Source organism: Balaenoptera physalus (assembly GCF_965194825.1).
Source record: "Balaenoptera physalus genome assembly, chromosome: 13".
Taxonomy (NCBI): Eukaryota; Metazoa; Chordata; class Mammalia; order Artiodactyla; family Balaenopteridae; genus Balaenoptera; species Balaenoptera physalus.
Window position 1 is genome coordinate 96429442 of NC_138892.1, and position 19545 is coordinate 96448986.

At 40.7% G+C, this 19545-nt stretch overlaps 1 protein-coding gene across 3 annotated transcripts in view; it reads left to right on the plus strand.

Moving 5' to 3' along the window:
* The window catches only part of ERP27 (endoplasmic reticulum protein 27), a 32499-nt gene extending 14434 nt beyond the window's left edge, over positions 1-18065 (plus strand). Inside the window, exons 4-7 of one of the 3 annotated variants that reach the window (XM_082421949.1) lie at positions 361-477; positions 4037-4162; positions 5287-5484; positions 6290-18065. In XM_082421949.1, coding sequence (XP_082278075.1) covers positions 361-477; positions 4037-4162; positions 5287-5484; positions 6290-6337 — 489 coding nt within the window. In that variant the 3' untranslated portion in view covers positions 6338-18065. The remainder of the gene's footprint in view (positions 1-360; positions 478-4036; positions 4163-5286; positions 5485-6289) is intronic. The other 2 variants (XM_082421948.1, XM_082421950.1) reach the window with 2 other exon arrangements.
* The last annotated feature ends 1480 nt before the right edge of the window (positions 18066-19545 follow it).

Below are 19545 nucleotides of genomic sequence, written 5' to 3' on the forward strand. Positions count from 1 at the left end.
GCATCTCACATCTTTTTGCCTTTGGCAAATACTGTTCTTTATTTAAAATCCCATCCCCATCCTCATTCATCTGAGCAAGTCTTATTAGCCATTCTTCAGGAGCTGCCTCTTCCTGGGAGTTTTTCTGCTCTTCCTTAGGTGACAAATGGGTCTGTGATGACGCTAGCCACATTCTGTGTGATGTTTCTGTTTACTTCTCTGTGTCCCACAGGACAGTGTGTTCCTAGAGGTCAGGGAACATTTCCTATTTACCTTTCTGTCTTTAGAGCTTTAGTTAGTGCCTGACATGTGGTAAACAGTCTAGAAACATTTATTGATGCATGAAGACAGTGACAATGTTATCCTTTTTGTGTGACCCAGGTGGATAACAAACAACTGGATTTAAAGAGTGAAGACATTGAAAGCATGGATGCTACCAAGTTAAGCCATTTCATTCAGAGCAACAACCTCCACTTGGTGACAGAGTATAACCCTATGGTAAATAGCCCCTGTCTGCAGACCCTTAAGTCCCTATGTCAGGGAGGGTACTTGCCTTCATAGCAGAAATCCTTTCCTCCAGGAGTTCTGATCTTTTGACCAATAATAATATTAACCACCATTAATTGAACACCTAGTTTATGTTGCCATCCCTCTACAACCCTTAAGTTGATAGACTTGTCCCTACCCAACAAAGAAAGAAACAGAAAAGTTAAATGACGTCACATGACTAGTAAGAAAGAGAGAGTGCAGTGCTGAGGTGACTAATTCAAAACTTCTGAGTTTGGTTGCCTGAGAGAGTTCAGTGAAGGCAACAAGACTGTGAGCTTGCCGCAATTGCAAAAATGCTGAAGGTCCATTTTGTTTTCCTAAAGCATTGGTGACCAATACTTTTGTAAAATACAATAAAAGTAAATTAATAGACAAATGAAATGTTTAAAAACAAAGCCCACCGATCACATATTTGGATGTCGCAATGATGTAAAATTCCTGAAAATTTTTATACACCTATTCCCATTTTCTGTGCCTATCTCCTTGTCGACTAGTAACTAACATTTCCTGGTCTGGCCTAGATCGTCAAGGGGTCTCAGGTTTCTTTCTGGGTTTGTCTTCCTTGGGTGTTGCATGCTGCCTGAAACCTGGGTGGAGGTGCTGGTCCAGCTGTCCTGCTGGCCTTCTAACACTCTACAGCTTATAGCATTACCTTACATGTCCTGCCTTTTGCCTTCCTGAACGTAAATCATAGACTGATGGAGTGTTGACTTCCAGTGATCTACATCAGCTCAGAAATGCTATGCATTCTCTACTAACAGTACTTTATATGCATGTCATGCTTTTTAGAACTTACAAAGCCCTTTCACACCATTTTCTCATTTAATACTCACAGAGATTCTTTGAGGTAGGAGAGAGGAAATTATTATGTCCATTTTATAGAGAACTCTCAAGTTCCAAACAACATTCAAGATTACACAGTAAGTGGAAAAGGCATCTTTTAAGTCAGAAAATTTAACTGATGATGCATTAGCTCATATTGTCTATTTCTATTCTACTGGAGAGGAAATGGGAGTTCAGAAAAGTGAAGTAACTTCCTCAAGACCATATGACTAGGAATTTGAGCTTCAGTGACAGCCCTATCCACTTGTCCCTGATTTTTTTATGACTGGTCTGTCTGACTGAGTCCTGTGGTTTTTCCATTGCCCCACACAGCCTTCAACAGAAAATACCCCTTTTCCTGTTGACTAAGTTCCTGTCCGCCTCTCACACCCTGTTTTTCTCCGTGGAATGGTGACTCCATTTCCACTTTTGCTAAGAGTCCAAACACACACACCACAGGGGTGTTGGCAGCAATAATTGAAAAGGAATTTTTCTCCTAGACCATCATCATTCTGGTCATTGTGTCTATAAAGCTGCCAGGAGTGCATGTGGGACCAGAAAAGATGATCTTCCGGTCCCTGAGCTTATGATCCAGGGTCCTGGAGTTCTGCAGGCAAACGAGGGCAGAGGCAAGGACTAGCCTTCCTGAGTTCTGATGCCTGGTCCATCTCTCATCTTATAGAACAATGACATTTGTTAAGTTCCATATCAGTAGTGACAGCAAATCACATCAAGAAGAAATTAGGAAAGAATTTCTTTAGAGAAGCAAGTTCAACTTTTATTGTGACTTTTTCATTTCCGAAAAGTAGTGTTTTTCTCAACTGGTGACCTGCCCACACTACTATAGTTGTTTCTCATCTGTTGCTGGTACAGAGGTTTGTACCCGTAGCAACTGGGCAGAAATTCACAGCCATGTACTTGGCCTCCTGTGCACTTTTAAGGCACACACTCAATACTTGGCTTCAAGGTGAAAATCCAGCTGTTTAATCTATTAGGATTAAACTAATCACTTCTGCTGTGTTCAATCCCTTCTGCTAAGACAACTATATCATTTGACTCCTCAGCTTTGATTTTTTGACTCCTCTCAAGATTTATTCTCCATCTCCGCTCTAGGAGAGTAGATGCATGGTCTAAGTTTAAGTAGCAGGATCTAGTAGAACAAGAGACAATTATTTAACATGCAGTCTCCCAAACTTAAAATGTAAGACCTGGTTTGAAAGTCCAGGGAGAAAGTTTTGGGAAAGAACTCACTGGACTCTCCTTACCTACATGTTGGCCAGTAGAGCTGAAAAAAATCTCTACAGAGTAGTGTGTAGCTTCTGGAAGGATCCTACCTAGTTGCTCTCCTTCCCACCACCCTGGGACTCTGCCCAAAGATTCCTTAACACACCATACTCTCTCTTCTTGTGCACATGCTAGTTTTACAGCAGTGCTTTCTGTATTTAGAAGGGAGAGGTGAAAAGGAATGGGATTTCGTTTAAAATAGCGACAGTTGCAGCACCATTTCAGGAAAGGGAAATGAAGGGAATAGTTTTACACTGTATCTTCTCTCCTCCCTCCGGTTCACAGCTGTCCCCTCCCCTCCATCACCGACAACTTTCTGGGGAATGACCATCTCTAATCAGCAAAACAGGGCCAATGCTTCTGGTCTCCTGAAGAGCTTACCTTGTGGCTGACCTGAGGTGGTCTGATTCAACCATGCTGAGGGCTGAATTGGTTCTGTTGAGGCTTTGCCATCAGCTGTGTATGAGGCAGTACATCCTGGTGGTTAAGATCATGGACTCTGGAGCCACACTGCTTGCTGCAAATCGCAGCTCAACACTTTCATGACTTTAGGAGATCTTGGGCCTCAATTTCTTCTTTTATAAAACTGGGACTTTGAGGATTAAATTAGTTATTACACGTAAAGACCGGAAAACAGTGCCCAGCACATTGTAAGCACTCAAAAGTATACACTACTAACATGCAAAGTCCACACTTTAAGTGCATCTGGTTGCTCTTGCAACATGAAAAGGGGTTTAAAAGGTGACTAAAATGTTCCACGGTGTATTTGTTACCTATGGATGCATAACAGCTTACTCCAAAATTTAACAACTTAGAACAGAAAAAAAATGGATTGTCTCACACAGTTTCTGTGGGTCAACTGTTTGGGAGTGGCTAGGGCTAGATGCTGCAAATCTGGGGGCTCATGTGAAGTGGCAGCCATTGGTCAGGGAGGCAGTCATGGGAAGGTTTGACTGGGGCTGAAGAGTTTGCTTCCAAGATGGCTCAGTCACAGACAAGTCAGTGCTGGCTGTTAGCAGGAGGCCTTAGTTCCTTGTCATGCGAATCTCTTCATAAGACTGTTTGAGTGACCAGTATAAGAGAGTAAGTGATACGAGTGAGAACAAGGCAGAAACCACTATGTCTTCTATGACCTAACCTTGGAGGTCACACTCCAGCATTACTGCAATATCCCTTTGGTTACTCAGCTCAGCCCTATTCAGTGTGGGGAGGAGGAAACCACACAGTTGCATGAAAACCAGAGGGTGAGACTGACTCAGAACCATCTGGGAGGAGTTGTCACTGGTGTGACGGATGGACAGCTCTCATTTATGTTCCAGTGTACCTATTCACCGGTTGTCACTAATGGTTTTTTTCCCTCCTTTTCACTTTCATTCTACTTCAATACATTTCGATTTCCCAGGCTGTAATTGGCCTATTTAATAGTATGATTCCAATTCATCTTCTACTGATGATGAACAAGGCCTCCCCAGAGTATGAAGAAAGCTTGCACAGATACAAGGAAGCAGCTAAGCTCTTCCAGGGGAAGGTAAGTCTGGACTGGGAAATACCCTTTTGAATACTCAGCAACAAGACACTAGAAAAAGGGAGATGGGACCAGGGAAGTGAGATAAATGAGGAAAATACATAAGGTTAAGAGATAACAAAGTGAGAACTGGGGCATAATAAATCCCATTACTCTGATTTAAAATTTAAGATGTATTTTATACTGTTAAAGATGTATTTAATCATATCTTCCATTAGCAGTAAGTCTATTTCTTTTTTTTATGCCTTGATGGGTGCAGAGAAAATAGAGACCCAAAGAAACTGAAAATAAAAATCACCTGTTAGTCATGATTTATTTACTCCTTGCTCTAAACTCTGAAGTTTTAGACCTCAGGGCTTATTTCTCGTCTAAAACACCTGTCAGGTATCTAGTGCCCACTGGATGTCCAATAAATATTTATTTCTTTCCCTTCCCTACTTTGTGCAGTTCTGCTTATGTTACTGAAATAGTAAAACTTCAACCACTTCAAGGCTACTGCATTGAATTAGAGACCTCGATGACAAGGGCTGTCTGGTAATAAAACAAGCTGACTTTCTGGTGGTTGTTTCCCTAGCACTGGAAGTTTTCAGTGTTACTAAACATAGATAACTCTCTAGACTATTATCAAGAAGATTTCCACTTTGGGCAGAAGGTTTGATTTAATAATATAAAATAGTTAACAGTTTTCAAGCACTTACTATATGCTAAAAACTGTACTAGAAATATTAAATCCATTCTCTCATTCAATCTCCCCCAACAAAAGCCCATTTTTCCAACCTAATCTCAGGGAAGCTGAGTAATGTACCCAAAGTCACACAGCTAGAAAATACTACAGGTAACATTTAAAAAGAATTCTCTGCATTTAGCCAATAGGCCATAGTTTCTCCCTTAGCTAACCACTAAAGTCTCCTCCAGTTCTATGGTCTTAAAATGAAATAAACCCGATCAAAGGGATAAAAAACCAAAACAATGCAAAACAAGAAGAAATTCATTTTAACTCAATGAAGATTTAAATTGTGTGGCACAGACCCTAAATTCCATCAGTGTAAACTCCAACAATCACAGGGTGTCTCTTCCTCCCCAGGACCTCAGAGAGATCTTTCTTTTTCAAACTTCTCCTACTGCAGATTCTTTTTATTCTGGTAGACACTGGTGTGAAGCAAAATGGGAAGGTGATATCATTTTTCAAACTAAAGAAGTCTCAGCTGCCTGCATTGGCAATTTACCAGACTCTGGATGATGTGTGGGATACACTGCCCATAACGGAAGTCTCAGTAGAGCACGTGCAAAACTTTTGTGATGGATTCCTCAAAGGGAAGAGGTTGGTAAGTGTGAGACTACAGGTAAAGCAAGTTGAGGTTTGTTTCCCCTCTTGGTCCCTTTAATTTCCTGTTGAATAAAAATTCTTTGACCTTCACTGGATTTGATTAAGAGTAAAGGGATAGGAAATGTGCATATAAATGCATGCACTCACCCTCTTCTTTTGCATAATTGATAAGAGTATTATACACTATTGTATATTATTGTACAGCTTGACTCTTTTACTTAATATGAAGTATCATTTCATTGTGTGAAAAGCTTTCTTATAGTTTATTAACCAACTACACAGAATTTTAATGTATTGATGGACCATGATTTATTTAACTATTCTCTTATTGATAGACATTTAGATTGTTTCCAGTTTTTTGCTGTTTCTCATCCCCCAATCATATAAACAAAAGTCTGTTTTACCCAAACTTTGTCCACACAATGTGTTCTCAAGCTTCCTGATCTTTATCAATATTAAAGGCGAAAAAATGTTATCAGTGTAAAAAAAGAAAAGAGTAAAGGGATAGGAGGATATGGTGGTCAGAGTTGGGATGCTTTTTAAGATATAGTCATGGGAACAGAACTCCAAAAACATTTTTGGAAATGTCTTGCATATTCAAAGGAGCTGAATTTTGGATTTTACCATTCTGTGTACAACATCAGTGGGAAACAAGTAAATTCCATATGAGGAGTTCATGAGATAAAAATTGAAGATGGATTTAGGACTTTCAGGAGGAATTAAATAGCTCAATTTGTTAATCTCAGAGTTCAAAAACAAGAGTGGACTCCAAATCTGAATATCAGTCTCATGGTGTTTTTCAGAGAGAAAATCATGAATCAGAAGAAAAGACATCAAAGATGGAACTCTGATTTCTCCCTGCTTCTTCTGCGTAGGACCAAGTAGCTACTTTATGCCAAATAAAAAGGGGTGACCGAAACCTCAGAGACAGTAAACAGGATCACCAGGCTTTACACATACACATACACGCACACACACACACACACACACACAGCCCCAGTTTATTCCTTAAAATCTCATTGACTCTACTTTCCCTTTCTTTTAAATTTCCTCTACTCTCTCACTACCCTTCCGATTTTCTCTTCTGCATTCATACTGAGTAGGCCCATGCACTCTCATACATACAACTGGATGGAGGCTTTATGAGAAATACTGCGCTACTGCTATGAAGGGGCAAAATTCCTAGAGGGAGATTGTTCTGGTGTGTCATTTGATATTGAATTCGTATACTGCACGCGACTTACACACAACATCTTGTAGGGTTGCCTGAGGGTTGAAACTCTGCTTTCCTCATAAGCCCATGTCCCTCTCTGACTCAGGGCCAAGGACAAAAAGATGGTTTTAAATGCCTTTCTGAAACTGTCTTTTTGCCAGAAGTCAAATGATATTTCCAAGTCTCTGAACTCAGCAGAAACAGACCATGTAAAAACTCTATGCTTGTTTCGAATTCTTAACTCCCCATGTAAATCAACAGCTGCATGATAAATAAAAGGCCATCATGTTATAGGAAAAGACTGGCATCTCTTTGCAGACCAAACTCCTTATAAATACCCGGCCACCCAACTCAGCAGAATGGACCTCCCCCTTTGGTATCTACTGTTAGAGTCAGGCCATGAGCCACTAATGTGTTATCGTTCACTGTGGGTGGGATGGGAGCTGGTAGAGACCATCTTGCTTGAGGATTGGTATAAATATGGCAGAGGAGCTATGGGAGTCAAATTGGGTAAAAGGTTGGAGAAGGGGTAGGGGGGATCTTGGCCCCAGGGGCGAGCTGGGGCTGGCTAAACGTGGATTACTGCAGGTGAAGTGTGCAATCCAGCCCTTGTGGGATGGAGGGAGAGTTTGGCTGAGTGTCTCTGGCCCACAGGCTGTTACTGTCAACACACAGATGAGACATTGTTCCCAGGAGGCCCTTGGCTCCAAAGCAAAGTACCTAAGTGCTGAAGAGCTGAAAAACTACAGTGTATACCTAAGGACTGGTCCAAGAGACTGAAACAGAGACTGAAAGACTTAGTTGTTCCTTCCTGGGGGGAAAACTCCATGGCCCCTTAGCTGGGAGTCAGCTGTTGGCATGGACTCTGTGAAAGCAACTGTGCATGGCACACCCCTGGGCAACACGAGACCAGTAGATTCTGAGAAGCCCATCCCATCCATCCACAGGTCTACTGAAAACCACCCAAACAGTTTCCTGCTTAAGGCTGAAAAATATTCCTGGGATAGGCACATCCCAGAAGCCTCCCTTTGATACTGCAAACCAGAACTCTTGACGTTTACAGTCAGGAAATTCTTCCTGATATCCAGCTGAGGTCCAGTAGCCACACAAGCTCGTTTCTTCTTACCTGTACTGAGTGGAAATTCTTAACAGCTGCCAATCACCATCACTAAATGGTACCTTTAACTCCCTGCTGGTTGGTCTTAAGCCCTCTTATCCAATCTTCTTTCCTCCATACTCATAATCCAAACTTTTCACCTTTTTAAAAAATTTCCAAGTCATTTGATTGACTTTATTATTTTCTCTCTTCCCTCTTTTTCAAAGTTCCCTCTTTCTTTGCTTAAAATAATGGGATTCCAGACTATCGTAGGAATTTGGTAAACGCTAAAACTTAAATTCCCATGAGCTATATTTTATTCAATATCGAGTTAATTTTTCAATTATTTTACTTGAAGTCTTCCCCCTAATAACTATGGTCACCACTGACCATAGGTCTTACATTTTTACAGTGTATTTTTCTGCTTGATTACCTTCAAATAGCGATTTTATTATACATAGTACTTTGTATGTACCTTTTTATCTTTATGGTATTTAATTTAATTATTCCTTCTCAGTTTATGTTTCTCCAGAACTGAAGGATATTTTTGTTTGTCTTCTTCACAGTCAATCTTGTTCTTTGTACAGGAGTTATGACCAAAGAACAGAACTTCTTTCAAAAGAAGAGATTTATAAAGGTTCTCATTCATTCACTAAAGATCAGACTTAGTATTATAAACTTCTGTCATCTCTAGATCTTCTCTGTCTTTGAGTAATAGCTTCCTAAGATGCTAGATTCATTTTCCCAAGGCCATATTATTGTTGAAATATCTAGATATATCACAGCTATTTTTCATTTTGGAGTCATTTATTGGTCCTAGCTGGCAAGACTGCCGTACTTTTTTCCTTAGAGGATGAAGGAAGTGGTGATGTTATACAATAGAACTTTGTAAAATCTATTAGAAGGTTTGGAAGACTACAACAGAAGGCAGGAGTGGGAGGAGGGCATGAGTCAGAGGAATGCCAAGAAAGTTTGTATTTGAGTCTCACCTCTTCTGTGCCTGTGGCTTTGTGACCTTGGAAAAACCACTTTCTATCTTAGAACTTCAGTTCACTGAAGATAATACAATAATAATTCATAGGATTTTTTGAGATCCCAGAGTGATAATACATATTAAGTTTGTCATTACTTTTATTTTTTGGTTTAATGCTACCTTGTCTTCTCTGGGTAATGGTCATTTCTCCAATTGTCAGAACTTATGGCAAAGGAAAGGCTTCCTTCAGGAGAAGTAGTTGAAATAACTTTTAAAGTTTTGTGTTTTTGTTAATCAATCAAACATGGAGGGGCTGGGAGTTGAACCCATGGCCTCATGTATGCTAAGCATGTGCTCTACCACTGAGCTACACCCCCTCCTTCCTTGAAATAATTTTTTAAATGTAGGCTTTATTATTATCCATGTATGGTGAAGCCAACAGATCAGGAGATGATGGCCATTGAAAAGAGTTTGTTACTCACAGTGCCCAAGAGGAGGGCACATGCCATGTCACAAAGGGCCACATGGGGAAACACCAGCGTTGGTCAGGAGACAGAAGAAACAAGGGGTAAATATGGGCAAGAGCCTTCATTGTGGCTTTTGTGGGAAGGAACAGTCAAGGCAGGGTAAGCAGGATTGGCTGGTTTGAATAAATTCTGCAGACTCTGGGCCATAGAAGTTGTCCCTAGTTGCCTTGAACATGGCCCTGGTGTTATTAGGGCAAATGGATTTTGTCCTAGAGTGTAAAAGCCTTGTGAGAGTTCAGTAAAGGAGGTGGTATGGGTACAGAGTATGGACTTGTTAGTTTGCATATGAAAGAAACTCTAGCAGACGAGTTGTTTACTACCTCTAGGATTGGCTAGCTCTGGGAGGAGCAATCTCTCCGGGGTCAGCAAGGCCCCAGATGTCAAAGCATCAGAAACATATGGCTAATACAATCCTCTCACACTCACCCTGTCGTGAGATTTCTCTCCCAACTCACCTAGTTTGGTCATGCTACAAAGGCAGGCATACTGTCTTTATCAGGCCCTTATTAATACATGTATACCTTGGGTGTGTAGGGATAAGATGGGTACCAAGTGGTGCATTATTAGAGAACAGTTCATTTATTCATATATTCGTTCATTCATTTAAATACTTACTAATCAACTACAAGTATGTGAGGCAAAATTGCCTCCTAAGAGAGAAAAGTTGGCCTTGGGTGATGAGCTATAGAACAGGGAAATTTCAATTGTAGTGGCAACAGGCAGCATGGAAGCCATCAGACTGATTCAGAGAACTTTAGGACAGAGAAAGCTGGATAAAGGAGAAGGGGGTGCTGTGGAGAGGGATGGATGGGAGGCTGGCAGTGGGTTGAGGAGCCCCGGAGTTGGGGAAGAGAAACAACAAAGGGACAGAGTCTACCACAAAAGGGGAGAGGCTCATCATGGACAAACTTTACTTCACGATTGAGTTTGGAACCAGTCCTATTTATTTCACCTTTCTGGAAGGATCTGGTTTCCTAAGCAAGGAAAATAGAACAGGAAGTGGGATATATCTGACGCATGCTCCTAATTACCGCACTTTTACATACAGAGACCTAAGAATAGAAAAAGAAGGATGTTTAAAACTTCTTTTGAGTTTTGAACCTTTGAAGAAACGGTACTCAAGAAATCAAAGAAACAAATGAATGTTAAAATCATACCTTTGTAAACAAGCATGAGATTCACCCTCATTCAAGTCATTTCCAAGATAAGCCAGGGTGCCATTCTTTTTCTTTCCATTCTGCAACCAGAGGTCATTGTTTCTGTGAGTTTCACAGTGAAATATCTGAGTGACTCTAGGAGCAGAAGGTAAGGGAGAGTGAAGGATGAGGAGGTTAAGCTACATGTACAGGTTCTGAAAAATTGTGTGGAATCCAGACTTTAATGTGTCGTTGTCCAAACAGTTGCACTAAGTCTTAATAGCAGGATTCAATTTCTACATTAGACCTACTAGTCTTAATACAGTAACATGGTTTTAGCCTGGGCTTGAGGAAGAAAAAATAGATGAGATTTGCCATAATTCCAGCTGTAGTGAAGTAAGAATTTAAAAATTAACAAATATGTAGTGTTGGACTTACCTGGTGGCACAGTGGTTAAGAATCCACCTGCCAACGCAGGGGACATGGTTCAAGCCCTGGTCCAGGAAGATCCCACATCCTGGAGAACAACTAAGCCTGTGCACCACAACTTATGAGCCTGCACTCTAGAGCCCGTGAGCCACAACTATGGAGCCCGCATGCCACAACTACTGAAGCCCATGCACATCGAGCCCGTGCTCCACAGCAAGAGAAGCCACCTCAGTGAGAAGCCCGCGTACCACAACGAAGAGTAGCCCCTGCTCTCCGCAACTAGAGAAAGCCCACGCACAGTAACAAAGACCCAACCCAGCCAAAAATAAATAAATTAATTAATTAATTAATGTAAAATGTAATGTTACAGGTCATGTTTCCCAGAAAGAAGACTCTGAGACTGAATTTCCTTACAGAAAGTTTATTGGGGGGTGTTCTTAGGACCTATGAGGAAATGAAGAAAGTAGGATTGGGCAGAAGGAAAAGCTGGAATGTGATATAGTCACACAATATCCAGATCATCCCATGGGGCTATTTGGTGCTGAAATGTCCTTGCAGAGTTACCCCAAATTGGAGAATGAGGGTGGGGCCTTTATACCCTGATGTTGATCATTTGATGCAAGCCACACACAGGAAAGGGTGTGATTGTGGGCAAGGTGACTCTCCTTAGCAGAGGACAATCTCTGGGTTTGAAGTTAGTGAGTGGGAATTCTGCTAAGAGCTGTCATCTGTCAACACACCCAGCAGCTGGGGTGCTATAGTCTGAGTGTTTGTGTGACCCCAGGATTCATATATTAAATTCCAACACCCAATGTGATGGTATTAGGAGATGGGCTCTTTGGGGGGTGATTAGGTCAGGAGGGTGGAACCCTTGTGAATGAGATTAGTGCCTTTATAAGAGATCCCAGAGAGTTTCTTTCCCCTTCCACTATGTGAGGATACAATTAGAAGTTTGCCACCCAGAAGAGGACCCTCACTCAACCATACTGGCACCCTGGTCTCAGACTTCCAGCCTCCAGAACCATGAGATATAAACTTCTGTTGTTTATAAGCCACTCGGTCTGTGGTGTTTTGTTATTGCAGCCTGGATGGACTCAGACATGCGGGAAGAGTGCTTCTGATCTAAAGAAGTTGGGGGTGATCTTCTCACCACAGTATCCTCTTTCAGGCTACCATAATCATTGTACCAATGCTCTGCAAAAGAATGAGGAAAGAATAAATTTATTTTATCAAATAAAATATATAGCTACTTCACTGAATTGGGATTGGGGGTGAATGTTTGCTTATGTTATCTTCACCAAAAGGGTTAGAGCAGGCTTCCAGGGGCAGTACAAGACTGCTCGTTCTCTCAGTCACTCACCCATTCATCCTTTCATCAAGCATTTATTGTGTCTCCCAGGCAGTGAAGATGTTTCAGGAACCAGAGTAGACCCCATAATGTTGACTTCACCCTTTCCCATCCCCAGCCATCTGGTTTCCCAGTAGAGGACAAATATGAAGTTAACTGGGAATTTGGTCTGTTGGTTCTCAAACTTGAGAGCTCCCCAGGTGAAATCTAAAATTGACCCCTGCACACTAAGAGCAAGGAGAGACAGAAGAAAGAGAGCACTCCAGATCAGTAGGTGGCAGTTTTAATGAGCAAGGGGACTTCATCTAAGGCTTGTTTAGGGTGGCCGAGAGACTAGTAGATCTCTGCACCTGCCCATCAGAATCTTAAAAGTTTATATAGAGATCTTAACAAGGTTCAGTCATGTATACTGTCCAGATGGCCTCAACAACACGTTACTCTCTCAAGGCCGTGTCCATGAAATGGCTCCAGCTATGAGAACAGTGGGCAGAACGTACATTCCAAGGACAGGCAAGGGGGTGAGGAGCCTCCAGTTGCCCAGGTCCAGCTCACAGGTCAATGTCCTCTCAATGACTTCTTTCAACATGGTCTGAATTTCTAATGTACTCAGTAAGTATTCAAATATTTTAATGATGATGATGATGTATACTCAACAAAGGGAAAGTGAAGACTTGAATAGTAATTTGTGAGTGAGCAAAAGCTAACATTAGATTTAATTCTCAATTCTGACCATAATGCTTATTTATACCAACTAAATTTCATAAACACTATCATATCACTTATTAAATATCTTTCCCCTTATGTTCAGAGTCAATGGTGCCTTACCTTCCTGTCTCCACTTCCTACTCCTCATTCCCTCTGGTATGTTCACTTTCTTGCTAATAATTACCAACCCTGAGGTCCATCCTTTATGACTTTCCTACCAATTCATGGTCTCTGTCTCTACTTCTCCCTCCATCTTTACCTCTTCCTAGGATGTTGCTCCGGGTGATGACATGGGGGAGATGTTGAGGCAGGTTGAGTTAGTATGAGGGGATAGCACAAAGGGGCATAGTCAGGGAACGAAGTATCCAGAAGGAAGCAGATACATACTGAACAGTATATTGAAAGTTCTGGCCCTGTCCTGCACTCTCCACTTTTATCACCATGATCATGAGAATCTTACTGGTCCCAAAGGGCACTCCACTGCACTTAGGCAAACATGCCACAGAATGAAAATGGGAAATAATTACTTGGATTGACTCATTCTGCCCACTCCACCCGCCCCTTTCCCTTCACACCACTAGTAATATACCAGGGCTGGAGAGGGGAGGAGGCTAAGTCAGTCAATAAGTGGAAATGTTAGGTGTTTGTGGGCAGGCAGGTGGTTTGTGGTATTTACATGATTGTGAAATGCAAGAATGGTATTCGCCAATGATGGGATGTTGATTTGTAAGGCAAGGGCTAAAGGGTCAGAGAACTATTGCTGTGTTGGGGCCAGCTAGTATTTGGAAAAGGATGGCAGTCAGTGAGGTTAAGGCTGGATATAATTATGGAAGCTAGACCAAGTGTTAAAATGGCAATTTACCATGGGTGACAGTTTTAGAATTGTCATCAACTTATGACCCTCTATTTTTCCTTCCACCGTCTCATTTTCCAATTTGCTAAATTACAAAATATTCAAGTTCATCAGCGTTTCCTCAGGGAGGAAGTCACCATTTTCTAATTGTGTGATTCTAGTTACATTTTAGTATCTTAGCACAAGCCATTTCTGAAAAGTCACAAACACAATTTTCACATAGTTTTCAAGACATCCGGTTTTAAACACAACTTTCTCAAGTTCCAAGAAGAGATAAAATTTTAAGAATAAACTTTAAAGGACTTGGTTGCTAGATAAGTAAGGAATGAATGAGGAAAGCTGTGATAACCATCAAGCAAGATCTTAAAAGGGATGCATTTAGAACAGACCATATAATAGTTACAGCTCTTAGTCACCAAAAATGGAATAGAGCCCAAACCACAGCAAAGGCTGTTTCATTTGTGAAGCCAATATTAATTTCTCATGCACCTCCACAAGTTCTTCACCATGTTTCTGTTTATCCTTAAATAAACAGATACTCAAAAATCCAACAAGATAAAAGGTTTTATTTTTTTTTCTTCCTGTGGAGAGATCGAGCCTTTAATATCTGAGCAAAGTGGTCACTGTTGTATGGAAGGAAAGAAACTCCAAGGGAATAGGAATCTCGTTAAGGAAAAAGTCACCTCTCCAAGCAGCTGTGCCTTCCACCAGAGCTACTCCTCTGCTCAGCTCTTAAAAGACTGTCATGGGTTTTGTTTTTAAGACATCTAGCCTTTTATCATCTGTCACAGTAAAATGATTTTCCACTAGAAGGGTTGGGCATGAATTGTCCACAAAGAAGCATGTGAAAGGATCCGTCTCTTTAGCCTAGACATGGAAAGTTAAACTTTACAATAACAAAGTCCAAAAAGGAAGTGACTCTTAGGAATCCAAATGCTCTTCAAAATTAGCCCAACATATTGGACAAATTATCCAGAAGCATCTTTTGTGAAAATGAGCATAGGAGCATACGTACCTTCCGGTCTTCCTTTATCAGACAACTTTTCTAATTCATATTAACGGGAGGGAATGGTGGGAGAGAGGCCTGCTGTTAAGAAAACTGAAGTGAGAGAGGGGACATTTGGGTTTGAATCTGGACTTGCCCATTAAATTCAGCATGTCGTCTTGAGAACATCTCTTGGTCTCATTTTCCCTGCATGTAAAATGGAGTTCAGCGTAACTTTCTATCTCCTCACAAGTATACAGTCGGGATAAAATGAGATGAAGAATGGAAAGCATTCTGAGATATAAAAATACACATTGACTTTGGCCTGGACTCAGAAACTCCAGTGAGCTAGCCCTGCGCAAACACGCACACACCCTTGTCCAGATGCACCATAAAAGGCAGCCTCGAATGGCTGAGAAGTTGAGGGGAGAAAACAGGAGAATCCTTAAACGCAGAGTCTATCAATTAATAAAGAGTTGACTCAGAATGTGTGCTCACCTGTGTGCAAATTGAATTGTTCCCACATTGGGTTTTCAACCCAGAAGAGCCAAAACGGAAAATCCCCCTTTGTAGGTACCGTCTCGTAACTGAGTGATGTATTGTTTGATTCCGTGCTCAGAAGGGGAAGACACCTTACTTCTCTGAGTCCCAGTTTCCGCCACGCAAAATAAGGTGGTGGGAAAAGTGATTGTAAGGGTTCCTTGAACTAACATTTTCCGTTTTGAAAAGTGAAGGAAAAGGAGGGCAGAACCGACAGACTAGCTCCTGTCCTGGGCGCCAGGCCAGACATATTGCCGCCCTATCGTCCCCTCAGAATGAAAATAACTTTGGTTCAGTTCATTCCAGCACAGCCTTAATCTACCACTGGTTTGTAAATCAATCATTAGACTCGACTCAAAAGCAGCTGATTCTATTTCTGTCAGACTCTCAATGCCAAAACTCAATGCCTAGTTTGTTTGGTTTTAATAAATTTATTCCGTGTTGCAAACATTGCGCAAAATGGAAAAAAGTCTAGAGTGGTCTGAGTTCAGGAAGTGAGGGCAGGGTTTCTTTATGAAAAATAAACATCCTCCTCCTTGTTTCCTTTTCACTCTTTTCTCACAAATCTGCTCGCTCAAAGCCCTTGGAATCCAAGGCTCCAACATGTGCTTATTGCCTCAGATCCATGGAGAGCGCCTCTGTGAATAATAAAGCCAAGAATATACAAAGTTCCTAAAGGCAGCTGACAGTCACACAAGCTGCACATGACAAAAAAACGAACTACCTGAACCCTAGTAGGATCCTTTATCTTCCTTTTATAAAAGTTGGCACATTAATCCCAGTGAATGAGACACGTTTTGTCTGCATCTTGCCTTCCAAGTTTTTTGGCACTCACTGCCCTTCTAGTGTTAACTAAGGATGTAACCGTTATCACTTCCTGTCCCACCACGGTATTCAGACCTATAACTAAATCCAGGATTGAGTCTGTTTTCAGCTCTCTCTCTTCCACCTTTAAGGGTTTTCATTTCCTTTTGGGTCTGCTCCTTTTTTTTTTCTCCTCAGGAGATTTTGTGAAGTGCTATTAAAATATAGGGGTTTCTGATTAGTGAAGCACACAAGTGACCCGCAGAAGGAACCACACTAATATTAATTCTAGTTCAACAAACACTTGGAAGGGCCTGGTAGAAGGGAGTATAACGTGGGGTTAAGCACACAGACTCTGGAGTCAGACAGCCTGATTCTACTACTTATTAACTGTGTAATAAACGCGTGAACTTTCTCAAGGTTACTGATTTCTCTGTGCCCCAGTTTCTGCAATGTAAAATGGGAATAATAACAGAACTAACTTCCTAGCTGAAGATCAAATAAAATAGCACAAGTTAAGGACTTGACACAGAGCAAGCACTGATTATCATACTTGAGAAATATTCCAAAGTAAGCAGATGTCACGCACTTTACAAACTTTCTTTGTTTTTCCTTTCTTTCCCTGGTTTGTGCTAGGTACTAGCTGTTCATTTTACCTAGAATGCCCACCGCACCTTCCCTGTTGGTGGCCCCTCATCAAGTCATCAAGGGCCCCAGTCAAATGGGTCTCTCTGGGCTCCCCTAACACACGGTACAGGCCCTGAATAATACAGTATTGATCACATCCTACTGCCATAATTTATTATATATTTTTTATATATATATTATATATGTTTATATATTTCTTATATATGATATATTATATATATACATCTTTACAAAGCATATAGCACACACTGAGAACTCAGTACATAGATTTGATCTCTGGGATACATCCCCAAACCTGTTTTCAATAGTTTCTTTCCACCACCATGTCTATGCTGATCTGATAAAGTACGAGCACATGACCATGACCCTCAGAAGACTCAGAGCTGTCTGGGGCATACAGATTAGCTTGGTTGCTTCCAAGAATAAATTTGCTGGAATCTATTGGTTTTCTCCTCTAAGAAACTGTATGTATGTTCCCCAACCCCCCCATAGGAAGGCCACACAAATTAGCAGCCCCAGCTGAACAAATTAACTTTTTGGAATTTAGCTAGTTACCTAAAGAGCTTTTGGAAATTTTTCAGATTAGACCAGGCATTTACTGATAGAAAAATACATCAGGGAGGTGGGAAGTAGGATTGAAAACATACTTTTAAAAATAAATGAGTGTTTATGAACAAGTAAAAGGACAAAGAATAGTGAAGGCATAAAAGAAGGAAGAAGAAAACCAAAAAAAAAGAAAGAAAGAAAGAAACTGAAGCTTTTCTCATTTGAAATGAGGAGGCACAAAATGTGGGTCTCTCTCTTTCTCTCTTTCTCTCCCTCTTTCTTTGGCTCCTGTGTAGGCTGGCTCTGGAGATGGTCACAGAAGCTCTAGGAGATGAGGGACATAAACTATGTAATCAAGAATTCAGATAAGTCAAGTCGGCAAATATTCCAAGACAGCCTGGAGTAGAGGAGAGAACTCAAACCTGAGCTCTGATCTCAACCTCAACATTTACTGGTTCAACCTTTGAGCAAATTAGCCTTTCTAAACCCAAAATGGAGATAACATGCATATCTGGAAGGGTTTTATGAAAATTAGAAATAAAAAAGGTGAAAAATCTGGAATATATTTGGGACTTCATAAATAATAGATATTATTTTTATTAAAAAATGTATGAAGCAATGTAAGTAAAACATGATTCCTAACCCGCAATGAGTATATGATGCATTAAATTTAATGTACTAAAACATCTTCAGTAATTATTTCCTGAAAATAGAAATTTTTCAGTAGCAAAAGAAGAGAAAAACTCACTGAAAGTTCTGGGGAAATGTGGGCAAAATTCTTTTTTTTTTTTTTTTTTCAAAATTCTTTAAGACACATAAAAGATGGCAACATCTACCTCCTAAAACAAACATACTACTATGACTTGGCATTTTTATTAGGAAATAGATTTTTGCCCACTAGTTCTCAGGCCAGTTAAATACTGTATCAACAGTTACACAAGATATAGGACCTGAGCTGGTCCATGGAAAACAGAAAGGACTTAGGTAGGCAAAGGGAGAGGGAAGCATTCCAAAAGAAAGGAGGGGTGTGATGCAAAAGGACCCAGGTGTCTGAGATGATCCTGAGCTTTTAAATGCCCCCATCCTCGCAGCCCCAATAAAAGAAACTCCTACACCCTTGCTTATTCACAAATACATTCTGGACCTTTTTCCATATTCTTGTCTCCTTGCACTAGGTTAGGAGACCTATTACTGATCTCTTAACTTCTGGCCACATTTCCTGTCTACACATCCCCAAACTCTACCCTAGGACCCAAGGTATAATATATTGTCCCTCTGGTTTTACCCCTTGACTTCCTTTCCCTGATAATAATTTGAACTTGGTGTCTTTTTCTGGTCCTTCCAGATGACTGTTCAGCCTGATCCCATGGGGCTATTAGAGCTAAGGTTCTTGCCAAGTCCTTGGTCCCTAGAGAGGGGATGGAAAAAGACATGAAAAATACAAGATCTTTGTAAATTAATTTGACTGAGGCAGTATTTGGGAAGGTGAGTGTTTAAAAACTTTGACAAAATTACCGAGTTCTTTCCACATTGCCTGTCTTATAAAACACTTTGTGTTAGCCAAATTATATTAGCTGTGAAGTCCCATGGCCTACCAAAGGCTAAGTGACAGACTGAAACTTTGGGTCTGAGGTTATGTTGTCACTGAACTATGGTAGCCAAAGTCATCCCCTCCAGATTGGGAAGGGCTTTCTCTTGTCTTCTTAAAGGAGAGTGTAGAAGTATTTATGGCCATAGTCATGGTTCTTACAACTAACTCAATTATAAGCCATCATTATAAAAGTGATTTAACAATACTTTCCGTGTGATTTGGTCAAACAACAAATGTGTATTGATCACCTACTCTGAGCAAATCATCCCAGTGGGCTTATTTGGTTTAAATTCACTATATATAACTCAATTTTGTTGAGATTGTGCAATATATTGTTTGGTTTTATTATTATTACTATCATTATTTGGCTTATTATTGTTCCTGGTAAAGGAGTTGAAAAATAGTAAGCAAAAGGAAATGACAGTCGCTTACCCCTAAGGACTCATCCCCTTCATCCATCCCTGAGTACCAAGCCGTTCCTTCTGTGGAGGAAGACAGGTGGGAACCTGTTTAGGAAAAGGTGTATTTTCATGTATTTTGAAAAATAAATGTAACCATTTTATTTGCATGGGCTGATGACCTTCAGATGTGTATTTCCAGTTCAAATCAGACACTGGACACCAACCACTTTCTCTATATTTCTACCTAGATATCACGAAAGCACC